This window comes from Phoca vitulina, unplaced genomic scaffold (assembly GCF_004348235.1).
Source record: "Phoca vitulina isolate PV1807 unplaced genomic scaffold, GSC_HSeal_1.0 scaffold3, whole genome shotgun sequence".
Taxonomy (NCBI): Eukaryota; Metazoa; Chordata; class Mammalia; order Carnivora; family Phocidae; genus Phoca; species Phoca vitulina.
In genome coordinates, this window is record NW_022589706.1 from 60,082,414 (window position 1) to 60,105,292 (window position 22,879).

General features: G+C 41.6%; 1 protein-coding gene across 2 annotated transcripts in view; it reads right to left on the reverse strand.

Annotated features, from left to right (window-relative positions):
• PRKG2 (protein kinase cGMP-dependent 2) overlaps positions 1-22,358 on the reverse strand; it is a 107,448-nt gene extending 85,090 nt beyond the window's left edge. For both annotated transcript variants that reach the window (XM_032400625.1, XM_032400622.1), the window contains exons 1-2: positions 22,253-22,358; positions 12,081-12,554 (exon numbers count right to left, since the gene is read on the reverse strand). In XM_032400625.1, coding sequence (XP_032256516.1) covers positions 12,081-12,541 — 461 coding nt within the window. In that variant the 5' untranslated portion in view covers positions 12,542-12,554; positions 22,253-22,358. The remainder of the gene's footprint in view (positions 1-12,080; positions 12,555-22,252) is intronic.
• Between the last annotated feature and the right edge of the window lie 521 nt (positions 22,359-22,879).

The following is a 22,879-nucleotide window of genomic DNA, read 5'->3' on the forward strand; positions in this document are numbered from 1 at the left end:
CACAGCTTAATTATATATACAGATAGAAAGCATATTGTAAAGCATATTTGTCAAGGCCACGCAATCTGGAGCCGCAATGCTGCAGGGTTTGATTCCTAATCCTGTCCCTTATGAACTGTGGAACCCTGGGCAAGTCACTTAATCTCGAGTTTCCTCAGCTGTAAAATTACAATAAACACAGTCCACAGGTCATAGGATTTCTATGACAATTTATTGAGTTCACAGTATAAACCTCTAAGAACAGCGCCCTGCATGTAAAATATATTACACCTAAGGGATAGCTATCATTCTTATAAGTCAGCAAGTTACCAGCCACTTAGAAACCTCTCAGTCAAAACAGCACTAAAAACTATACTTAAGACCTGCCTTGATTTTATTTAGGGAGACCCCCCTCCCAATGGTGGTAAAACTTTTTTGACAATTCAGCCTCCCTGCCTGTTCGGCCTCCCGGTGCTCAGAGCACCACAGCCCACTGAACTACTTACAAGTCCCCAAACATACCAGGACACCTTGTCTCCCTGCGAGCTATTCCTCCTTCAAAACCCAGCTCGAGATCATCTTTTCCATGGAGCCTTCCCCGATCCCACCAAGCAAAGTATGCTCCCTCCTTCCTCTGTATACCTACCTCTTAGGATACGAATCACACAAGACTGCAATACATTTTAGTTTCCTCAAAGAGACTGTGATCTCCAACTGTGTGGCCATGCTTTCTCCATCCTTTTAGGACCTAAAATCTAGCAGTACACCTGGCACCCAGGAGGAACTCAACAAGATTAAGAATGCTAATGGACATTCAAATTCTTTCTCCAAGTTTAAAAATTATGGGTACAGAGACAAGAATGGAAATGAGAAATGTCAGCCACTTGGTAAACAAGCCACAGATAATAAGCTAAATAAGCATCTCTTTATTTCCTCCTCCCAAATATCTTTTGAGCAATAAACCAACAAGGAAAAAACCTAATAAATGCACGTTTATAATTTGAGAAACTAGCATGAGAACGATGAGATCATTCCATGCGTAATCAGAAAATAAGCATGACTTTCTCCTGTCAGCTCTATCACCCTATTGCTCATGTAATTAAATACGGTTGTAATTTAATCATGTTTACTGTTACTTCATGCTCACAACAAAGACTTCTCTCTCCCTTTCTTAAATATGTGCAGATGATCCTATTCCCATGAGCGTCCAAGAACAGAGTTTAATAATGAAATGTTGAAAACAACCAAAATTTACAAGGAGGTTAATCTGACACACTCAGTGATATGCATAATCATCACTGTGCTGCATGGTAATTAGGTAGAAACGGTAAATAGTTCCCTTAAAAATCTGTAATGAGTTTTGCTCTTAAATTGTCAAACTGAACATTCCTGGAGTCAGCTATAGGGAAGCCTGTTCCTATAACAAAATACTGGCTCCCAATCATCACTGCATATTATGATCCTCTGGGGAGATTTTATAAATCTTGATGCCCAGGGCACTCACCTCAAACCAATTTAGTAAGACTCCCTGGCAGTTAAACCTCAAGCATCAGTATTTTTAAATACTCCCCAGCTGATTACAATGCGCATTTAAGGTTAAGAATTACAGCTGTAAACAAGAAAATGCAAGGGAGCTTGAAGTTGCCCTTTTCCTCTTTATTCCCACTGCACTGGAAACAAGCCTCCATTGAAGGCTCATGGAGCAATCAATTACTATCAAGTAATTAACAGTGATTGATTAATTAACAATAATCAATTAATGTCTGTTGCAGTTTTCCATATCTTATTCTCCTCTGCAATATTACAAATAAACACAGAAATAAGAAAATCATTACTCGTCTCTCCCCCCTCCCAGGAAACCATAGAGAACCTGAAACATGACCTAGCACATTGGGGGAATGCTGTCAAGTAAGCCCCAGGACTCTGGATTTTTTTTTTAATTGTGGTGAAATATACATTATACAAACTATACCATTTTAACCATTTTTAAGGGTATAGTGTAGTAGCATTAAGTATATTCTCACTGTTTTTCAACTACCACCACCATTCATCTACAGAACATTTTTCATCTTCCCGAACTAAAACTCTACCCATTAAACAGTAACTCCCATTCTCTGCTCTTCCCAGCTCCTGGCAACCTCCAATTCTGCTTTATGTCTCTACAAATTTGATTAGGTATGCCATATAAGTGGATTAATACAATATTTGTCCTTTTGGGTCTGACTTATTCATTTGGCATGATGTCCTCAAGGTTCATTCATGTTGTAGCATGTAAAAGGAAGGAATTTCCTTCCCTTCTTAAGACTGAATAATATCTCATTGTATGTATATACTGTATTTTGTTTACCCATTCATCCCATCCCAGCGGACATTTGGGTTGTTTCCACATTTGGGCTACGATAAATAGCTCACAACATGCTGGTACAAACACGCATGTACAAGCCTCTGGACTTTTTATGTATGGCTTTACATCTCCAGCATGGCCAACATTCTTAGCCAGGGAATCTCACAACAGAAAAGCAAAAGGGCCTGGTGTAGTGTGCAGAATTCTAAGATGGCCCCATGATCTCCAACCTCTGGTGTCAAGCTCTTGTATAATCCCCAACCCTTGAGAGAGATGGATCCTATGATTTGTTCCTTGCCAACACAATATGGTAACAGTGATAGGAGGGTCACCCCATGTGTGTAATATAAGATTTCCGCTTAATCCACTGTAAAGAGATTCTCCCACTGGCCTTGAAGAAGTAAGCTGCTGTGTTGTGAACGGGCCTGGGAGCAAGAATATGGCTAGGAACTCTGGGCAGCCATTAGGAGCTAAGAGTAGCCTCTGCTGACAGCCAGCAAGAAAATGGAGACCCCAGTCCTACAACCACAAGGAACTGAATTCTGCCAACAATCACGTGAGCTTGGAGGAGGCCTTCTCCCACTAAAAGCTCTAGGAAGGGACACAGCCAGCTGACTCTTTGACTACAGTCTTGTGGAAACCCGGAGCAGATGACCTAATTGTTGTGCCTAAACTCCTGACCCACGCAAACTCTGAGATGACAAATATGTGTTGTTCTAAGCTGCTGGGTTTGTGGTGGCTTATCACATAGCAAGAGAAGCTAATACACCTGGGTTTCCCTGAGTTTCTATTTCCAAGAAATTTCAGGTAGTAATCTTGTTCACTTTTTACCTACCTTCTCATCTGATCTGGAAAGAAGGGACTGGAAGCTACAGATCTTTCTTTCTTTCATATTTCCCAGAGCTTGATCTATAAACCTCAAAAAGATGATCAAAACTGCTGCTTGAAGTTTACTAGTTAAAATTAATTGGACACGATAAACATATATTCCTGGAAGGATTAAATGGACATTGAGAGTTCCTGATTGCTCACATTTTAGTCTGAATTATATACAAGATACCCTCTGGCCATTCCTGGCTATATATCTCAAAAAAACAAAACAAAACAAAACAAAACAAAAAAACCAACCTCACAAAAACCTGTCGAACAAGACTGCACTAAAATATCTACGACTAGCAAGTTGTTTGAAGGACAGTCAACATGGAGGGGAGGAGACAAATTATTTTAAAATGAGACTTGAAGAAAAGGAAACAGTTTTAATCAAAGGATAAATACAAGAAACGTATCTTTCACAGAGAAGGTACTTCCAAAAAGAGTCTAAAAACTGAAAAGCTTTATCCTTGGCTTCAAATATGTTCCCTTTCTTGAGAATTCCATTGCAGTTTAAAACCTAGAAAAAGTCAGGTGACAGGAGCGGAGCTGCTCAAGCTTCCAGAAAGAAAAGGGAGGCTTCCCTGCAAGCCGACTGCGCTGCTTCTTAGGATGCAAAGTCAGCGGTGATGCCTCCCTCTGACCCAACAAGCACAGACAGAAAGGTCACTGTTTTCTGGACTATACTGTTTCTACTACCCTCTTTCCTGTGAATCTAGCAAGGAAATGGGCAGTGTCCAGGAAAGCATGCAATGTCTGTAAGAAAAAACTGGGTCAGAACAGAGTAGCCCATTTCAGAAGACACGTAGAAGATGTGAGTGAGGGGAGCTGGAGGTTCCTGCTCAGGCCTCCAGGACGGTGGTTCAAAGACAGCACTGCTAAATTCATCTGGAGGAACCTATCTGCAGTCCAGCAGACCCACAAACTGCGATAAATATCGTATACATTAGTATCACAGCAAGTAAGATAAAACGGGTATAGGTTTCGGAGGGGCTCTGCTTAAGTGGCCGGTGTCTTGACATCCAGGGGAGGTCACAGAGCTCGAGGCATGGCGAATGGTGACCCGGGCTAGTTATTTCTGCCTGCTGAGACTCAGACAATAATACTTAGCCGGCACGTTAGTTGTGAAACTAAATGAGATAACTCTAACCTAGGTCATACGGCAGTGTGCCTGGCCTGTAATAGGTACTTGAAATTGGTACTGGTGGCCACTGACTGAGAACGGAGGAAAATGAGGAGGGAACCAAAGAAAAGTACACGTGATAGAAATGGGAGAGAGGAGACAGACATACAGAAAGGGGAAGCAAAAGAGGAAGAAAACAAAATTAAAGATTGAGCTTGGCTGATTAAGAAATTCAATATTCGATAACGAGTTGTTGAATGGAAGCTGTTGACGTGAGGACTGAAGGAAATCTTGGCCACTACACAGCCGCTAGCCAAGGCTACTGGTTTTCGTGGAGTCTAAGAACAGCACAGTGCGTGCTAGGACTCTCGGCGTGTAGACCACCCGCGGAGGTGCGGCTCCGAGGCAGCTGGGCACGTCCACCCGCACTTGGACTCTGCACTGTTCGCAGCAGTAAGGCCTCGGGTGCCAAGTGTTTTCCGAGGCTTAATGAAACATTTTTCCTAACACCTGGCAACTGGCAGCCCGGAAGACTTGAGGATAAAGTGAGAAGGAGAAAAGGGCGGCAATGAACCAAGCAGAAGACCATCTGAGAAAGTGAGAGAGGACCTGGGGGTGGGTACACGGTGAGGGGGAGCCCAGGGCCTTTGTCTCCTGGAGAGAAAGAAGACAAGTCAGAGGCCAGAAGTGAGAGGGACTGGGGCCAGGCATCAGAAGGTCTGCCTAAACCTCTTTAACGTCACCAAGATGTCCCGGCAGCCGCCACATAATTTTAGGCAGGTTCCTCAACTTGTCTGTGCTCCTGACTTCCGCACCCCTTTTTTTTAAACATCTTCCCTTCCATGCACACCTCCAAGGCGAGCCATTCCCATTGCAGACTGTACCTCCTATAGGAGCTGCCCGCACACACCATGGTGGAGAACACGCACTTGGCATCAGGCAGACAGAGATTTGAATCCTGGTTTAGGGAAATACCAACACCACGACCTTGAGCAAATTGTTGAACGACTGAGCTTTCATTTCACCTTCTCTGGTGCCATGGAAAAGCAACTCCCACCTCATCAGGCAAGTCTCTGGCCTCCATGAGGTAACGTTCAGAAAAGAATCCAGCAGTTAACCGGTAACGGTTTTCTCACACATCCCGGTGTAGCTGGGTCTGATCAGGGTGTCTCAATGCACACCATTGCTATAAAAAATAACCGCTGTTCTCAAACATTCTGACCACGTACACCAGACACATCACCCAGCTGCCTTCACCCATAGCTTCTGGCTATCAGATCACCACACAATTGGACTTTCTCTTCTTTCTTTCCTTATAGAGGGAGTTTCATTTCCTGCTTTTTGGAAGACTCAAGTGAAGGCAATTGTAATACAAATTTTTTAACTATCCAACTGATTATTAAAAGTCTGTACATATACTCCTTCAAATCTTTAATAATCTATTACATGAAATCTAGATATAGAATCTCTCAAACAGCAATATCTAAGTCATGATTTCATGGAAGTGTAAAAAAAAAGAAAAAAAAAAGTTTCTTTCCCTCCCATCCCCAGCAAATGTTCCTCTACTGCAAACTGACAGCAGGGCAGCACTTTCTGGAAGCATAATTTTCAGGGAGAAATAACAGCCGGGAGCTGTTTGTAATCATACAAAACCAAGGCATTAGAAAAGTGTCCATTTCTAATTATATATTTAATTTTTTAAAAGGCTTCCCAACTAAAATGTAATTTTCATCTTGGAAAAGTCGTATATAGGAGTTGTTAGAACAGACTCGAGATAGCAGTTTCTGGTTTTGAATCCTGGTTCTGATATTAAGAGCTGTGTAATCTTGGGCAAGTTATTTAATTTTGCATGCCTCAGTTTCCTCATCTATAGAATGGGGGTGAAAATAATACTATCTGTGTATAGGTTTGTTGTAAGAATTAAATAATTCAGTATTTGTGAAGCATTCAGAATGGTGTCCGGCACATAATTAGCGATATATAAATGCTATTATTTTTACTTTTACTAGTTATGCCATACAAACACTTCTGTCCAATAAAGGAGCTACATTTCTGTAATGCACATTCGAATGCTCGGCCCTGCTTTAGAAAGGAAACACAAATGATAACAACCATACTCTTTCTCGACCCCTTGATGTAGATCTTATTTACATGGATGACTCACTAGCATTTTCCACTTTTACCTATTCTGCTCCTGGGGTGGGAGTGACAAATGAAACTAATTGTCCTTCCTAAAACTAGAGTCAACATCTGAAGTCAGATGGCAAGTCTTTGTTTTATCCTTCCTTTTCAGGGAAGAACAATAGTTTCAAATGATAGTTTTTGCGTCCTTAGCGAAAGGCAGTCATACTAGCAACTTGCCAGATGGCTCTGATTAATTTGCCTGTGTTCCACCAGACATTCAGCATGAGCTTGTAATTTTGCTCTGCCAATGCTGAAGTTTGCTAAACAGTGTCTACATAAACAGAAAATTTAATTTCAGTGAAAGGTCTGACCTCTGAATCCATGGTTGTCTTGGTGCTCAAGGCAGGTCAGACATGGTCAGAAATGCTATCTGAACTCTTCCTCGCCCTCCTTTGTCACTGATATTCAGTTCTCAGCCTTGAGAAGCACTGTACTCATTTGGGAACCCATTTATGCCTCTCCATAGATATCACAGTCTGTGCTATCAGGTGGATCCAACACATTCCCTGTATCACACAGACCTGAGCTCTGAGGATCCAGCACTTGGTGAACATTGATGCAGTGGGTAAGCTCTGCTCAACTCTGCTTGTAAGAAGCCAGGAAGCACCATTGTTCTTCCTACTAATCAACAAGGCATGTCAAAATAAAGCAGACTGGTGCCCACACTGTCTGACTTGAGGACTTTGATTTTGTGGGGAATTCTAAGAACATTAGGATTGTAGAGAAAAAGAACTGGTTTCAAGGTCAAGAATCTTGGATTCTAATCTTAGCTCTGCCACTTACCATGACATATTCTGCAACTCCCCTGCACCTGTTTTCCCCCTTCTCCAGTAAAGGTTCTTCTAGCTCTAAATCCTTGGCTGTTTGCCATAATAAATTTAAATCAGAAATCAGAGCACTTGATACACTGTAGTGCTCTGACTCATCATGATTTATGACACTTCAGTAAGGCTAAGTACCTGTAATAGAAACGGGCTATGTGCCCACATAGCTCTATGCCTCTGAAGATCCAAACTGGTCAGTGATACAAAGCCAAGTTACTACAAAAGGCTATGACATACTGCAGGTTCAGTGCCGTTTAAGAGTAATCCCACGCTGTGCCCACCTCATGTATATTCTCATTTGCTGTGGCTTTGTCCTAGAACCAAACACAGGTCCTATGTTGTCTGCATAGTTTTCCCAAACTTCTCTAGGTCATAATTCCCATCTCAGGAAATAGCAGTTCCAGTCAAAAACACATAATCTATTTCCAAAGAAGACTTGCAAATGGCCAACAGACACAAGAAAAGATGTTCAAAATCGCTAATCATTAGGGAAATACAAATCAAAGCCACAATGATATATCACCTTGCACCTCTCAGATGGCTAGTATCAAAAAGACGGGATATGACAAGTGTTGGCGACGATGTGGAGAAAAGGGAACCCTGTACACTGTTGGTGGGAATGTAAACTGGTGCAACCAGTATGGAAAACAGTATGGAGGTTCCTCAAATCATTAAATACAATCCAGTAATTGCACTACTGGGTATTTACCCAAAGAAAATGAAAACACTAATTTGAAAAGATATGAACACCTCTATGTTTACTGCAGCATTATTTACAATAGCCAATATATGGACGCAACCTAAGTGTCCATCAATGGATGAATGCATAAAGAAGATGTGGTATATATGAATGCAGTGGAACATTACTCAGCCGTAAAAAAGAATGAGATTTTGTCACTTGTGACAACATAGATGGAACTACAGGGTATTGTGCCAAGTGAAATAAGTCAACGGAGAAAGACAAATACCACATAATTTCACTTATACGTAGAATCTAAAAAACAAAGCAGAACAAACAAAGAAACAGACCCATAAACACAAAGAACAAACTGGTAGTTGCCAAAAAGGAGGAGGGTGGGGGATGGATGAAGGGGAGTGGGAGGTACAGGCTTCCAGTTCTGGAAACAGTAAGTCACAGGGATGAAAGGTACAGCACAGGGATATAGTCAATGGTATTGTAATAATCCTATAGAGCCGACAGATGGAAGCTACACTTCTGAGGAGCATGGCATTACTTACAGAGTTGTCAAATCACTATGTTGTACATCTAAAACTAATGTAACATTGTGTGTCAACTCTACTTCAGTTAAAGCATAACACATAATCTAGAACTGCAATATCCAATACAGTGGCCACGAGACACATGTGGCTATTTAATTTTAAAGTTAATTAAAATAAAAATTCCATTCCTCAGTGACAATAGCCATATTTCCTGTGCTCACAGCCCCATTTTGCTATTGGTTACCACGCTAAACAACACAGATTATAGAACATGTCCATCACTGTGGAAAGTTCTATTGAACAGCACTGGATTATGAGTTTCCCAATGCCATTAGAGTATATATGTTCTTCCACATAAACCAGGGAGGTACAGCTATACAAACCCTACGAGAATACTTGATAGATACAGGACAACAAAGTTGGCATGAGTGAGCTGCCTGGCAGTTGATGAAGTTTACTTGCCATTTACAACACCTTTGAGCACGGGGCCCCAGCAAGCTCACAGAGTACTGTGGAAGGGTTTTACAGTTTCTCATGAATTACTGGATCTGAATCTTCAAATTCGAAATCTATCAATCTCCCAATGTTATTTTATGGTTTCTGTCAGTACATCATATATCCCTAATGTTGTTGATTGCAAGAGGGCTGGGAATCTCCCCCCACTTTCTTGCTCACTGTTAAGTGCTGTACTGAGACATCCTTTTTGACAAAAAGACTGAAAAGCCATTCAATGGCTTTCTGACTCAGTGTGGAGGGAGGGACTCCAAAATGCTGTTGTATCAGTAGGAACAAATTTAGTCATAAATTCAGCCAGGAAACTTTATAAATGAAGTTCAACAAATAAGTCATGAGAACCTAATAATAAATGAAGGAACCATTTTGATGGATACCTTAAATTCTCTAATATCTCACAGTAACTGCTTGGAAAAGTAGCTAAACCAATGAGTGCTATACGTCATCCTTTTTATCAGCAGTTAATGATGCTCCCATCTTTTCTAACACTCTAACTTCTAGAAGATTGTTTCTTGCAAAATTTTTGATAGACTATATAAAAGATATATAATAATATCCAAAGCTTACTTGGGGCTTTTCTCTAAAACTAGAACTATTTGAAACTGGAAAATGATTTGTAATGCTGACTACTTTAAAAAAAACTGGAAAATTTAAAATCTCTGACTTGATGATGTTAGCTATCTATGTTTAGCCAGTTATTCCAAACTTAAGAAGAAAGACATCTGCAAGGGAGATTGCAAGAAAAGTTGAGGCAAAAACTTCCGCAAGGGAACCTGAGGTACAAACTAATCAATGAAAAATGAGTAGTCCCCAAATTCTAATTAATTTTTTTTTCAATTTAGAACCAAAAGGCTTTATGAAAATATATGGGGGAATACTAGGGCAGGAATGATCTAGTTTGGTCTCTTCAGGACTTATTCATTAAAAAACAACAACAACAACCCATTAGCCTATTTCTTCATCACGACCTCAATGTAGACTTGTACCCATCTGACTTGCCTTTATGATGAGGGGAGTCATTGCTAATCCTTATTGAAGAGCTCTAATGTCTTCCCTCCTGTGTCCCACTCACTAATAGACAGGTGGCTTGGCCCAGAAATTGACTGTACCTAACTACTGATTTTCTTTTCCTGATTATAATACAGCTAGTGAAGAAATACAAAGAAAACAATTTTTATACAAAGGAATATGTTTATCTTGGATGGTTCAGTTCCCTAACACCAGGAGAATGGTGTTCTGCCTCAAGATGGGCAAGTCTTTGGAATAAAATAATTGAACATAACTTTTGCTCAAGAGAAATCTGGTGGAATATGTAGGGAGGGTCAAAGAAGATGAATTGCTATTAAATTCTCTGATGCTTCCCTCAGATATACAAGAACATTCCTATTTGAAAGATTTTTTTGTGGGTAAATAATACACTGTGCTTACATACATAAAATAATATACTACGTAATAGGTAGTATTACTATATATGCATATATCTCTGTTATATCAAAAGAGAAGACTAGATGATTTCCAATTTTTGTAAAACAAGCACAAATCCACACCATTAAAAATAAATATTACTTTTGCAAAGAGAATAGATAAGACCTTTCTAAACCAACTAATAAAACTCTCGGCTTATAACAAACTCTTCTTTTTGTTTTTTACAACAAACTTCTGAACTCTAATATTAATCAGATTTCTTTCACCCACAGAGTATTATGATTAATAACCCAGCATGACTTGTTTCCTTGGCAAGTATTTATTGATCACGCACTATGTGACTGTCAACAAATTGATGAATTAAACCTCCCTTTGTAATTCTGTTGTCAAAATTAATCACTTATTTGTTTAAGTCAGATGTTTTATGTTGATTTATATGACTTGCGTTTATGAGTAAGTTAAAATTTGTTTTAAATTCACAAATCTTGCATTTTGCATGAGAGATCCAGGCTCAGCCAAGACATTATCAAGGCAAAAGATCTAATTTCAACTAATAAATATTCATTCATTTAAAAATAATGCAGAAAAGAGACCCTAACTTGGTATGTTTCTAATCAATCTTTCCTGGTTAGGAAATTCAACGTTCAGTTAGAAAAGAAATGTACACACACATACACGTGGACATGCATGCAGGTACAAGAATGCTCTCACAAACACATAATTTCTTGTAAAAATCAAAATTAATTTTGAATAATTAATTAATTTAATTCATTTAATTAATTAAAGTTTCAAAATTAATTCTAATTTTTCATTGTTCCCTCTGCCTGAAACACCCTTTCCACCTCATCTATGCGTCTTTTCCTCCTTCTGGCCTCAGGTAAATGTCACCTCCTCAGCCAGGCCTCCAGGACAATCCCAATTCTGTTGTCTCCTGCCTCTCTCTCCCCCTAATCGCGGACACCACCACTGTACCGTTGGTTTCCATCATATCATTTATCCCAATTAATAATTACACAACGTCTACTTGTTTTTGTGTAGACTCTCTGTCTGCCCCCGAGAAAGGCTCTGTGCTTATTTACTCACTACTACCCACTTAGCATCTAGCACGGTGGCTGGTCGGCGGTGGCGCTCAACCTAAACTGTGGGATGAATGAATGAATTCGTCCGTCTTTGAGGATCCAACTTCTTCCTTTCTAAGTGCTAGCAAGCAGTTTTTGCTACACATATTCATCATTCACTGTGCTTTGTGTACACATTTCAATCCACTCCTATAGACCGAGAGAAGGGCAGACTTCCTAAGACTCCCTCTGCACTCCCCTAGGGTTTTCAAGATAACGGACAATGACTTTCATTAACTCAGCTCCTCCGTTACACGATTCACAATCCAAAGTCCGGGTAGAGCGCAACTCCGGATCTAAAGAAAAGTTCCGCTGCGAGGGAGCCCCTTTTCCGAAACAAACCCATTTTAGAAGTCCCTGTGTCTCCAGATCTGAAAGGGTTATTATCTCTTTTCCCCGGGAGCGGCCTAAAAAAAATATCACCCTAGTCTGGCACAATATTGAAGCTCTTGGAGTCAGAGAGTGTGGGAACCTCTTACCTGGAGTCCTTTCTGACTCGTGCTTTCTCGAACGAAAACTCCGGAGGTTTATTGAGGTCATAGGTTCGGCTCGTTGGCTCCGCAGACACCCCAGCTTTCGCTCCCCTCCTGCTGTGGAGGGAGACCAATCCCGAGGCCTTGCGGTGGACCTCAAGAGGCACTTTCTCTGGAGAGGCCAGCAGCGGGCTTCCTCCCTGCATGTGCACCACATCCTGGAGCTTGTTCAGCTGGATGCACTTGTTCTGGAGCTCCTCCGTGAGCTCAGCAATGGCCACGGTCTGCTTGGACAGCTGTTCCCGCAGCTCCTTCAGATGGTATTCCCGCTCCTGGATCTCGGCCTCCTTCCGCCTCAGCTCTCGCTCCAGCTCTGTCACCTTGCTCCGCAGCGCATGCGTACTGAGGTTCCCGGAGTGGCCATCCGAGTGCTTGGAATGCTTGGGTTTCACCGAACCATTTCCCATTTTGCTTGAGGACCTGAGAGAAGGCAGACAATCGGGAGTTACCTGGTGGAGCTTCACCACCTCACAGCCCCCACCACTCCTCATTCTGATCTGTTTCATAAATAGAAACACAGCAGGTCATCACTATTTGATAAGTAATGCATTCCCCTGCTTGCAGAAGGAAAGCTATCGACTGATTTCCTTTCTCTCTCCATGAGTTGGCACTTGGTTTCATTGTTCCCTGTCTCTTTGATGGCACAGGTGTCACACCTAAGCATTTCGCACAAGTGGCCCGAGTTACCTGCTCTTCTCTCTGGTCATTCTCCCTGGACAGCTGTCAAAAGCCTCACAACAAAACTGCGATCTGGATGTCAGCAGGACCAAGATGCCACACAAAGGAGCAGCTTCAGAGGCAGAGGCTCGGACATGTCACCACTCTCCCAACTCCCCGTGCAGCTACAGCAAGAAACCATTCCCTGATTTAGAAAACAGCCCGCCTGCATTCCTCCGCCTGACAAGACTGAGCCTTGCTATTTAACGCTTTCCTCCTGCTCTGTGTACCTACTATGTTTTGTATTTCTGATAGTGCTCACTGTTAAAAAGTTCTGGGTGGCAGTTCCTAGAAAGTAAAACAGAGGTATGGGGATTCTTTGACATTCTTTACTTTATATCCTAAAGCCAAGGTTGTACGAAAATGATGATGTATGGTACAAGGCTCCATTCTTTTCCTATTAAGAATATGCTCAATGTAGGGACGACTGGGTGGCCCAGTTGGTTAACCATCTGCCTTCAGCTTGGGCTGTGATCCCAGGGTCCTGGGATCCAGTCCCACATTGGGCTCCCTGCTCCGTGGGGAGCCTGCTTCTCTCTCTGCCTGCCGTTCCCCCTGCTTATGCTCTCTCTGACAAATAAATAAACAAAATCTAAAAAAAAAAGAATATGCTCAATGTAGGCCCCAAAGTGAGTCCCTAATCCAGCAGAGCAGATCTCAGGTTGTGATACATAAATCAGGATTATCAGAGTGATTTTAGTTGATTCAGAATTTTTTGTTGTTGTTGTCCAAAGCTATGTGCTATTTTAACATTCCTTATAAATACAAATAATTGGCCCCACAAATTGTGATTTTGTTGATATTATTGCTTAAGTGGAAGATAAATTAGGTATCAGGTTTACTGAATCAATTCAATGAAAATTTTTAAAAAATCACCTGCAGATAATAAGTGCACATGAGCAAAACCAAAAAAGAGAACTTGAAAGGGTGAGTTTGGAAAATACTGCTTTGATTAATTCCCGTAAGGTTTAAGTCTTTTTAGGCTACCTATTTAAACTTCATACTTCTGCGTGTGTACTTCTTAACAGCCATAACTCAAGAAGCATTACAACACCTGTAAACTAAGTTTAAATTATCTCTTGTTATGTAATACCCAAAGAGCTAGATGACACTTTGTAGTTACATAAACCACACACTCTTGCCCCCTCTCCCTCCAAATTTCAAACTCAAGGAGAAATGAAATGCTCAGACTGATTTCACTAGCTCCCCCAGAATAATCATGACCTCTACAACAATAAAGGCATAGACGGAAACATGTAAAACAGCCTCTAAGTCTCAAGCAGATGCAACCAAATAGCCAAGGCACATCGCCTAAGATGGATGGCGCAAACAGAAAATAAATGTACTTATAGAAGAAGTCTTGCAATACCCAGATATTCCTGGTAGAATTCAGGTTCAAAGTAGTCATTAATAAACATTAGCCTCCAGAGAACTGCCTTGCTCTGGTGCAGAGATGTGGCAGGTTTAACCTTTAAGTTTCTCTTGACTTGGTAGCATTTACTATTCTTATATATTAAGAATATATAAAAAGGTTGAAGAGAGTAGAATTCAAAGAGGTGGCCCTGGACACCCTTGTATCCAATAAGCAATTCAGAAGATGTTAGACTGGGACCTAAGAATAAACTTGAATGCAATTCTGCATGGTAGGCATGAGATGGGTGCTCCCAGAGAGAGGTATCTTAAATTAATGTGTGCACAAGTTTTTAACATCCAGCATTGAGCCATCTCCTAGACATGCTTTTTAGGTCCATGGACAAGCATTTCCAACCAAGGCAGGATGGAGGGAGGGGCATGGTCAGAGGAAAAGGGATTGCCTTATAAAGAAAAGTGAACATAAAAACTTTAAATATAACATTAATTTATTCTTTATTCAAAGAACAACTGTTTACTAAGACCTAACTCAGTGTCGTGTACTATATCAGGGGCACAACTCCATGAATTTGCAATCAAATTTGACAGAGAAAACAGTTCCAGCATTCTAAATATGAAAAGGCTTAGAATCATTTTTGCTCTATGTATGGTATTCAAAATATCCTGTTTCAACCCAATAATTTTACAAACTTGAAACACAGTTAGGCAGGTGTTAAATTCTCCCAAAACACCAACTCTTCTCTGGTTTTAATGAATACAGCTTAGAAGCTATGTAAATCTTTCAAGCTATTTAGAATTCTAAAGAGGGGTGAAATTAACTCATCTTTCAAGTAACTAATTTAAGATATGTAAGTAAGTTACTGAATGGCTCAATACTAAGTCTGATTTCTTAGTTAGTTCACTCATTTAAATTTTGTTGTCCCTCAAGCCAAGGCTTCAAGTGCCTGGCTTCACCAAACCTGATTAAATTCACTCTGTTTCCTATATTAGTCACTAAGATAGATAAGCTATTTCTCAAAAATGTAACACTAGCCACAAGGAGAATATATTGCTAGAAACATAGGATGTTGCTCCATCGATCTAGCAACTATAGGTTATTAGAGTCTTTCTTAGAATCAGAGGGCAAGACATGATGTAGTAAGAAATGAGCTTGGAGACGAAGATCAGAATTTAACGTGAGCAAAGGAGTCAGGCCAGCCAGGGTAGGAAGACAACCTGCCCTTTCCCGGCTATGTGACCTTCTACAAATAACTTAGAATCCTGTTTTCCAATCTAGCAAACAGGTATAATTATATCCAGCTCATAGGGCTATTATGAAGATTATGTTTATAAGGTATCCTGTACAATGTCTGACACACGGCAGGCACCAGGAGCCCTTACAACGTGCAGCTGGAGACAGGCAGTGAGCATCTGGGTGGGAGGACACTCCCAGAGGAGATCACTGCTGGGTGGGACAAAGTCTAACATGTTGGATGTCTTCCAGACAAGAGGTCTCTAACGATGCCAATTATTCCCTGGGGTGAGGAGAAACTTACTCTGCCTGGCTTATCTCTTCCATTAAGAAAAGAAATGATTCAGGGGCGCCTGGGTGGCTCAGTCGGCTAAGCGTCTGCCTGCGGCTCAGGTCATGATCCCAGGGTCCTGAGATTGAGCCCCGCGTCAGGTTCCCTGCTCAGCGAGAGCCTGCCTCTCCCTCTCCCTCTGCCTGCCACTCTGCCTACTTGTGCTCTCTCTCTGTCTCTCTGTCAAATAAATAAATAAAATCTTTAAAAAAAAAAAAAAAGAAATGATTCTGGAACAGCCTGGGCAACCTTCTCTGATAAGGGAAGCTCCACCTAAAAATGGAGACCAGAAAACTTCATAAATGACCCAGCCCAGGTTCCAGGACTGAAGGACTCTGCAAGCTTAGTAATTCCCTCATGCTGCCTCTACCTGTTTTCACATATTGCAGTGTAAGCCTTCAACCAAAAGGGCCCACCTAAGTATCTTGGAAGACAATAAAAAAAAAAAACATGGCTCACTGTGAAGGCAGTATTCTTCTGTCTCCAGAAACAGGCAAGAGGAATAGAATGAGTTGTGGCATTGAGCAAGAAGAGAAGAAAACTACACACAATTTTAAATTATTATTACATTAATTTGATCACCACTTTGGAAACGTCATATACAAGAAGTAACTAGAAAAGACACAGGAGAAGCAGAACTGCCTGTGAAGGCTCTTGCAGGTGGATGAACACCTGGCAGACAACGTGGGAGGAATTAGGCTTTGTTGTCTGTTTTTCCTCCAGCCCTAAAGTAGTTTGAAACCAAAATCTTGGCTCTGATCTAAATAATATCTATTTCTCTCTCTCCCCCATCTGGAGTCTTATATAAATACATTTATCTGTAAATACGGGAGATGGTATGGTGCTGGCTAAGGTGACAGAGCCAGAGTCTCAATCCGAGCATTTCACTTAGTATATATCTGCCCTTGGGTATGATTTTGGGCTTGAGTGTCAATAATAGAATAGATGGACGGACCCATAGATAGAGCCATGGGCAGATAAAATCACATTGCATATCATGTAGAGTTGTTAGAGGGTCAAATGAGATAAGCTGTATTAAACATTATTATTATTATTACTGTAATCATTCATTTACTCAACAAAATAACTCATCTTAGTAGAAAAACTTGTACTAAACGAACACAATATTATAAGAGAACAAAGTCAGTGGTGATACAACCAGACTTTAAGACTTACTATAAAAAAAAAAAAAGACTTACTAAAAAGCTGCAATAAACAAGACAGTGGTATTAGTGAAAGAATAGACAAATAGATCAATGGCACATAATGGAGCTCAGAAATAGACTCACACAAATATAGTTAACTGACTTTTGACAAAGGAACAAAAGCAGTTCAATCGGGAAAGGATAGTTTTTTTAACACACTGGACATACACACACACATTAATCTAGACACAGATCTTCTATCTTTCACAAAAATTATCCTCAAATGTATCAAAAACCTAAACATAAAACACAAAACTATAAAATTGCTAGTAGACAATAGAGGCCAAATTCTAAGTGATCTTGGGTTTGGTGATGACTTTTTAGATAAAACACCAAAAGCACAATCCATGAAAGGAAAAAAATTGATAAGGTGGACTTCATTAACATTTAAAACATCTGCTCTGCAAAGACACCGTTGAGAGAATGCAACAAAAAGCCACAGACTGGGAGAAAGCATTTGCAAAGCACATATCTAATAAAGGACTAGTATCCAAAATATACAAAGAACTCTTAACGCTCAACAGTAGGAAAACAAACAACCCGGTTGAAAAGTTGGCAAAAATAGGGGCCGCCTGGGTGGCTCAGTCAGTTAAGCGGCTGCCTTCGGCTCAGGTCATGATCCCAGGGTCCTGGGATCAAGCCCCGTGTCAGGCTCCCCGCTCAGCGAAGAGTCTGCTTCTCCCTCTCCCTCTCCCCGCCGCCATGCCTGCTGTGTTCTCTCACTCTCTCTGTGCCAAATAAATTAATAAAATCTTTTTTTAAAAAGGGCAAAAATATAAACAGATATCTCACCACAGAAGATACACATGTGGAAAATAAGGATATAAAAAGATGCTCAACATTATATGTCATTTGAGAATCTCAAATTAAATCAATAGTGAGATACCACCATATACCTATCAGAATGACCAAAATCCAAACACTGACAACACCAAATGCCGGAAAGGATGTGGAGCAGCAAGAATTCTCATTCATTGCTGATGAGAGTGTGAAATCATCCAGCCACTTTGGAAGATGGTTTGGGAGTTGCTTATAAAGCTACAAAATTCAACTGATATGAATATGTATATCCACACCAAAACCTGCACATGGATATTTGCAGTAGCTTTATTCATAACTGCCACAACCTGGAAGCAATCAGGATGTCCTTCAATGGAAAGACAGATAAACAAACTGTTGTAAACCTAGACAATGAAATATTATTCAGGGTTGAAAAGTAATAACGATCGAGCCATGGAAAGACATGGAGGAATTTTAAATACATATTGCTAAGTGAAAGAAGTCAATCTGGAAAATCTACATACTGCATGATCCCAACTATATGTTGTGCTGGAAAAGACAAAACTTAGAAACATTAAAAAGATCAGTGGTTGCAGGGACTTGGGGAGAGGGAGAGAGGAATGAATAGGAGGAGCACAGGGGAATTTTAGGGCAGTGTACCTACTGTGTGATGCTGTAATGGTGGATACACATCTTATATATATTTGTCCAAACCCACAGAATGTACAATACAAAGAATGAACCCGATTGTAAACTAGGTACGTTAGTTAATAATCATGTATTCATCAATTATAACAAATGTGCCGCACTGTTGCAAGATGTTAAGAATAGGGGACAGGAGGAGGGGGCAGGTGAGCATATGGAAACTCTCTGTAATTTTCACCTAATTTTTCTATAAACCTAAAATTGTCCTAAAAACTGAAGTCCATTAATTAAAAAAAAAAGAACATGTATTAAGGAGCGTATGCAAAAAAGCTGACAGCGTATTCAGGAAACAGGCTGAAATGCATGATGGGAGAAAGAGAGTGATGAGCATAGAAAAGTGTAGTACAGGAATAAGATGCTGAAGAATGTCATATGCCATGTTATGGTATCTGCATTTTAGTGTAGGTCAAGTTTTTTTCAAGTTATATGGTCAGATTTGTCCTTGAGAAAAATAATTTCCTTGGCCATAAATATGGAATGGAGTGAAAAAAGCTTAGAGGGAGAGACACAAAGTAAGAGGTTATTGCACCAATCCAAGTAAAAGGTGATGAGGACAAGATAAGGCCAAAGTCCCAACCCCATTCTCATGTCTTGAACTTCTTGAACTCAAGATAAATCTGTTTACATGGACCAACTCCATGGTAGCCAGAAGAGAAAACCATGATCATCAGGGATTTGGCAAAAGCTATGGCTATAGGTAACTCTGCAATTTCCTTCCCTTCAATAAATCATGAAAAGTATAATCGATTCTTTTTTTATGATATGGGTAGTTTGCCATGAAATCAGAGGAGTGAATTACACAGATTTTTATAAATAGTCTTCTAAGTCTATACGTAACTGATGCATTTGGTGCTATCCTTAATTTGTTTCACCAAAGTTCTTTTATAAAATAATTAACCATCACTAAATATATAAATCCCTGCTTCTTCTCCCTGAAGCAAAACACACAGAGCTGCCATTGTGAGAACAATTCAATTCCCTATCAAAGCCACAGTTAAAAGCACTGCCCATCTTGTGACTGATGACCTGGGGCTCAGTTTTGAATCTACTGCGTGTTTTCTCTATCCACAGCATATTAGCTTGGAGAGTAATCTTCTTTGTCAGGCAGTCATATGAGCTTCAGTTTCAGCTACTCCAGAGGTTGACTATCTCTTTGAAGTGCCTCTCCACCCAACAGAATGTTCATAGTGAATTTTACAAATGACACATATCCTATATTTTCACTATCAAATGTGGTGGCATTCCAGTCAGCTATTTTTGGGTGCTTGAGTATCAGAGAGACAGGCCAAGAGAGAGAAATGTAATTTTATAAGTGTAGGTCAGTAGATTATAGCTGATGGAATTTGAGTGGTGATAAGAAGAAAGAGAACAAAGATTTGGAAATTTCCATTGTGGCAACTGGGTAAGAAGTGATGTCATTAACCAAAAGGAGGAGCAGATTGGAGGGATGAGATGGTGAGTTTAATTTTGGACATGCTCAGTTTGAAGGACCTGTGGAAATTAATATGGAGGAGCTCAGTAGGCAGTAAGACATGAGGGACTAGAAAATCAGGAGCAGGGAGCTGAAAATACGTCTTTGATAGCCTAAGTAGAGGCTGAAGCTGAAGTAGTAGATGAAAGTGCTCAGGAGACTGGCAATGAGGAGAGGAAAAGTGTCTAGGCCTATATGACATGTGAAAGAAAAACTAGAGATACAGTAAGAAGAAGCTATTGCTTTGGTAAAAGTGAGAGGAGGTATGAATGGGTTCATAGTAAAAAATGAGAATGGTGGGAGGAATCCTGCAGGGGCTAAATCCCTCAATGTGGTGAATAAATGGGTGTACATAGAGGGAAGTAAAAAAAAAAAAAAAAAAAGAATGATTCCAATATTTTGATCTTAGAAGGCTTGGAAGAAGGTAGTTCTATTAACTCATTCATTCATTCAAAAATGAAGAGAGCACCATCTATGGTCTGGATACTGTGACAGATTAAAGTCAGGGGAATGAATGTGCTTAATGGAGACAGTAATGAAGCTGAATTTATCTAAGTTGAGTATGAGGTGCCTACATGTCATCAAGTTAGAAATGTCTAGAAGATAGTAGCAAAAAAGAAAGGTCAAGGCAAGAGACTGCTTTACAGAGGTAAGAATTTGAAGTCCCATTAGTAGATGAGATCACTGGGAGAAAAGAAAGGAATGCCTCCATCATTATATATGTACATCTAGATAATACCTATGGATCTTATTTATAGAAGAAGAGGAGGAGGAGAAGCAAACAACAAAATGGGGAAGATATAGTTGTACAAATAAGAGATCTAGGAAGAGTATCATAGAGACCAGGAAGATAAGATTTTCAAGAAATGATCAGGCTGCTATTCACAACCCACAGATACATCAAAGCAAATTAAATCAGAGGGAAAAGCGCGGAATTTAGCCTTTCACACAAGAGTTGGGATAGAAATCTGATTACAAAGGACCGTGGGAAGAGCTGACGTTGAGAGTAGGGACTTCAAGATGGTATCTTGTCATGAAATGGATTTTTAGAACAGTGGAAACTTGAGAGTATTTGTAAGCCCAGAATACTGAACCAGCGAAGACAGAGAAAATGAAAACGTAGGAGAAGAGGGAATAATTGATAGGAAAATGGCCTAGAGGAAGCAAGACAATATGGGATCAAAAGGCTTGGGCAATATCCAAGCAACATATGCCTTCACTGTGTGGTGAATTAGCCTCACTTGTAAGGATTCCAGAGGACTATAGTTAAGTATTTCACATGGAACAGGGGGATCTCTGTGCACCATCGTTTAAGTCGTTTATTCTCAGTTACACAGTGTCTCAGTGCAGACAGAAGGGCCTCTAATTCTCCAAAGAGAATTCTCCACCATATTAGCTCATACTCTCCTGTGAACTAAACAGGAGTGCTGGCAACAGATACTGTATGCTATGCGGGATGATCACCTTGTCCGGGAGTAAAACAGAAACTTGCAAAGAAAAGAGACAATAATTTCTAAAGAACTCGGGAGGGGAGGGGGGTCAGAAGCTGTATGTTGCTCCCTTCCTTTATGAAAAAAAGCCCCTAGGAACTTCCAGAACAAGGTGAAGATCAGGGCACCAAAGCTACTATCAGACATTTCTACCTGTTAATTCTGCCTGAGTTGTTTCTCTCTATTCTCATCTCTGGCCTCAACTGCCATCCATTTGCAACCTAGTTCTTCTCAAACTTGAACCCATTGCTTTCTCTCTCATCCCTTAAGTAGATGATTTATTGTTTTTGTTTGCTTGCTCTTGTTTCTTCATCACTAGGAAACACAGAGCAAGCAACGTCAAAGCGCCTTACGGTGCTGGGAGTGCCACAGAATACCCACACAAGTTTACACGGACTCATGAAGTCCTCGCGCGAGTAGCAGCTACCCCGGGCTGGCCGAAGCCAGGAGCGCACGCCCTGACAGCACCGCCAAGCCCCCAGCCCGGAGAGACAGTCTTCAAGGCTGCTCTGCTCGGGGCTCAAGGAGTGACAGCCCCGAGGAATCCCCGCTGGGGCCGAGCTCTCCCCTCCCGCCCCTAGCCAAGCTTCTTAAAATCGAGTAGCCTTCCCTCGCCTCCAGGAGCTCACAAAAGGCTGCCGCACCAAGCGAACGCAACGCGAGCACACGTCCACACACAGTACATGCACGAGACCCGCGGGGTGTGGAACGGAGGCGCACAGCGCGCAGTGCACGCACAGCATGCACACGCGCGCACCCCGACCCCGTCCCTCCCTGCGCTCCCCCGGCGCCCAAGCCTCCCTCCCTCGAACCTCACCAGACAGCCGGGTAACTTTCCAGGTGCGCAGCTTGTCACCTTGGCGCCGCCGCCCCTGCGTCTCCGCGTCCTCTCCCGCGCCGCCCTCCCCAGCCGCCTGCGGCGCCCCAGCCGAGCGCAGGGCAGCTCTGCGAGCCCGGGCCGTGCGCAGGGCGCGCAGCGCGGGCCTGGGGCTGCCGCCGCCGCTGCTCGGGCTACGTGGGCTCCGGAGGCGCGGGCGAGCGCGCTGCGGGCAGGAGCTGCGGCGGCTTGGGTGCTGCCGCCTGGCTCCTCGGCGGGGGCCGGTGCAGAGCAGACACGCAAGGAGGGAGGGAGGGAAAGAGGGAGGAGAGGAGGAGAAGGAGGGGGGAGGGTCAGCGGGGCTACTGCGTGGAAGAGCAGGGAGCCGGCTTCCCAAAAGGTGGGGTCACCCGCGCGCGCCCACGCTGGCCCGAACCTTTGCTCCCGAGACAAGCTATCGGGAGATAGCCGCAGGCTGCACTTTATACCCCATACCCTCCAGAGTGAGGCAACTTATGTAGGGAGATAACATCGTGGTTGTAAAGCATTTTTTTTTATGTTGTTATTATTTCTATTTCAAGTGTGTGGGACGAGGGGAGAGGAAAGTTCAGGGACGTGTTCATCTTT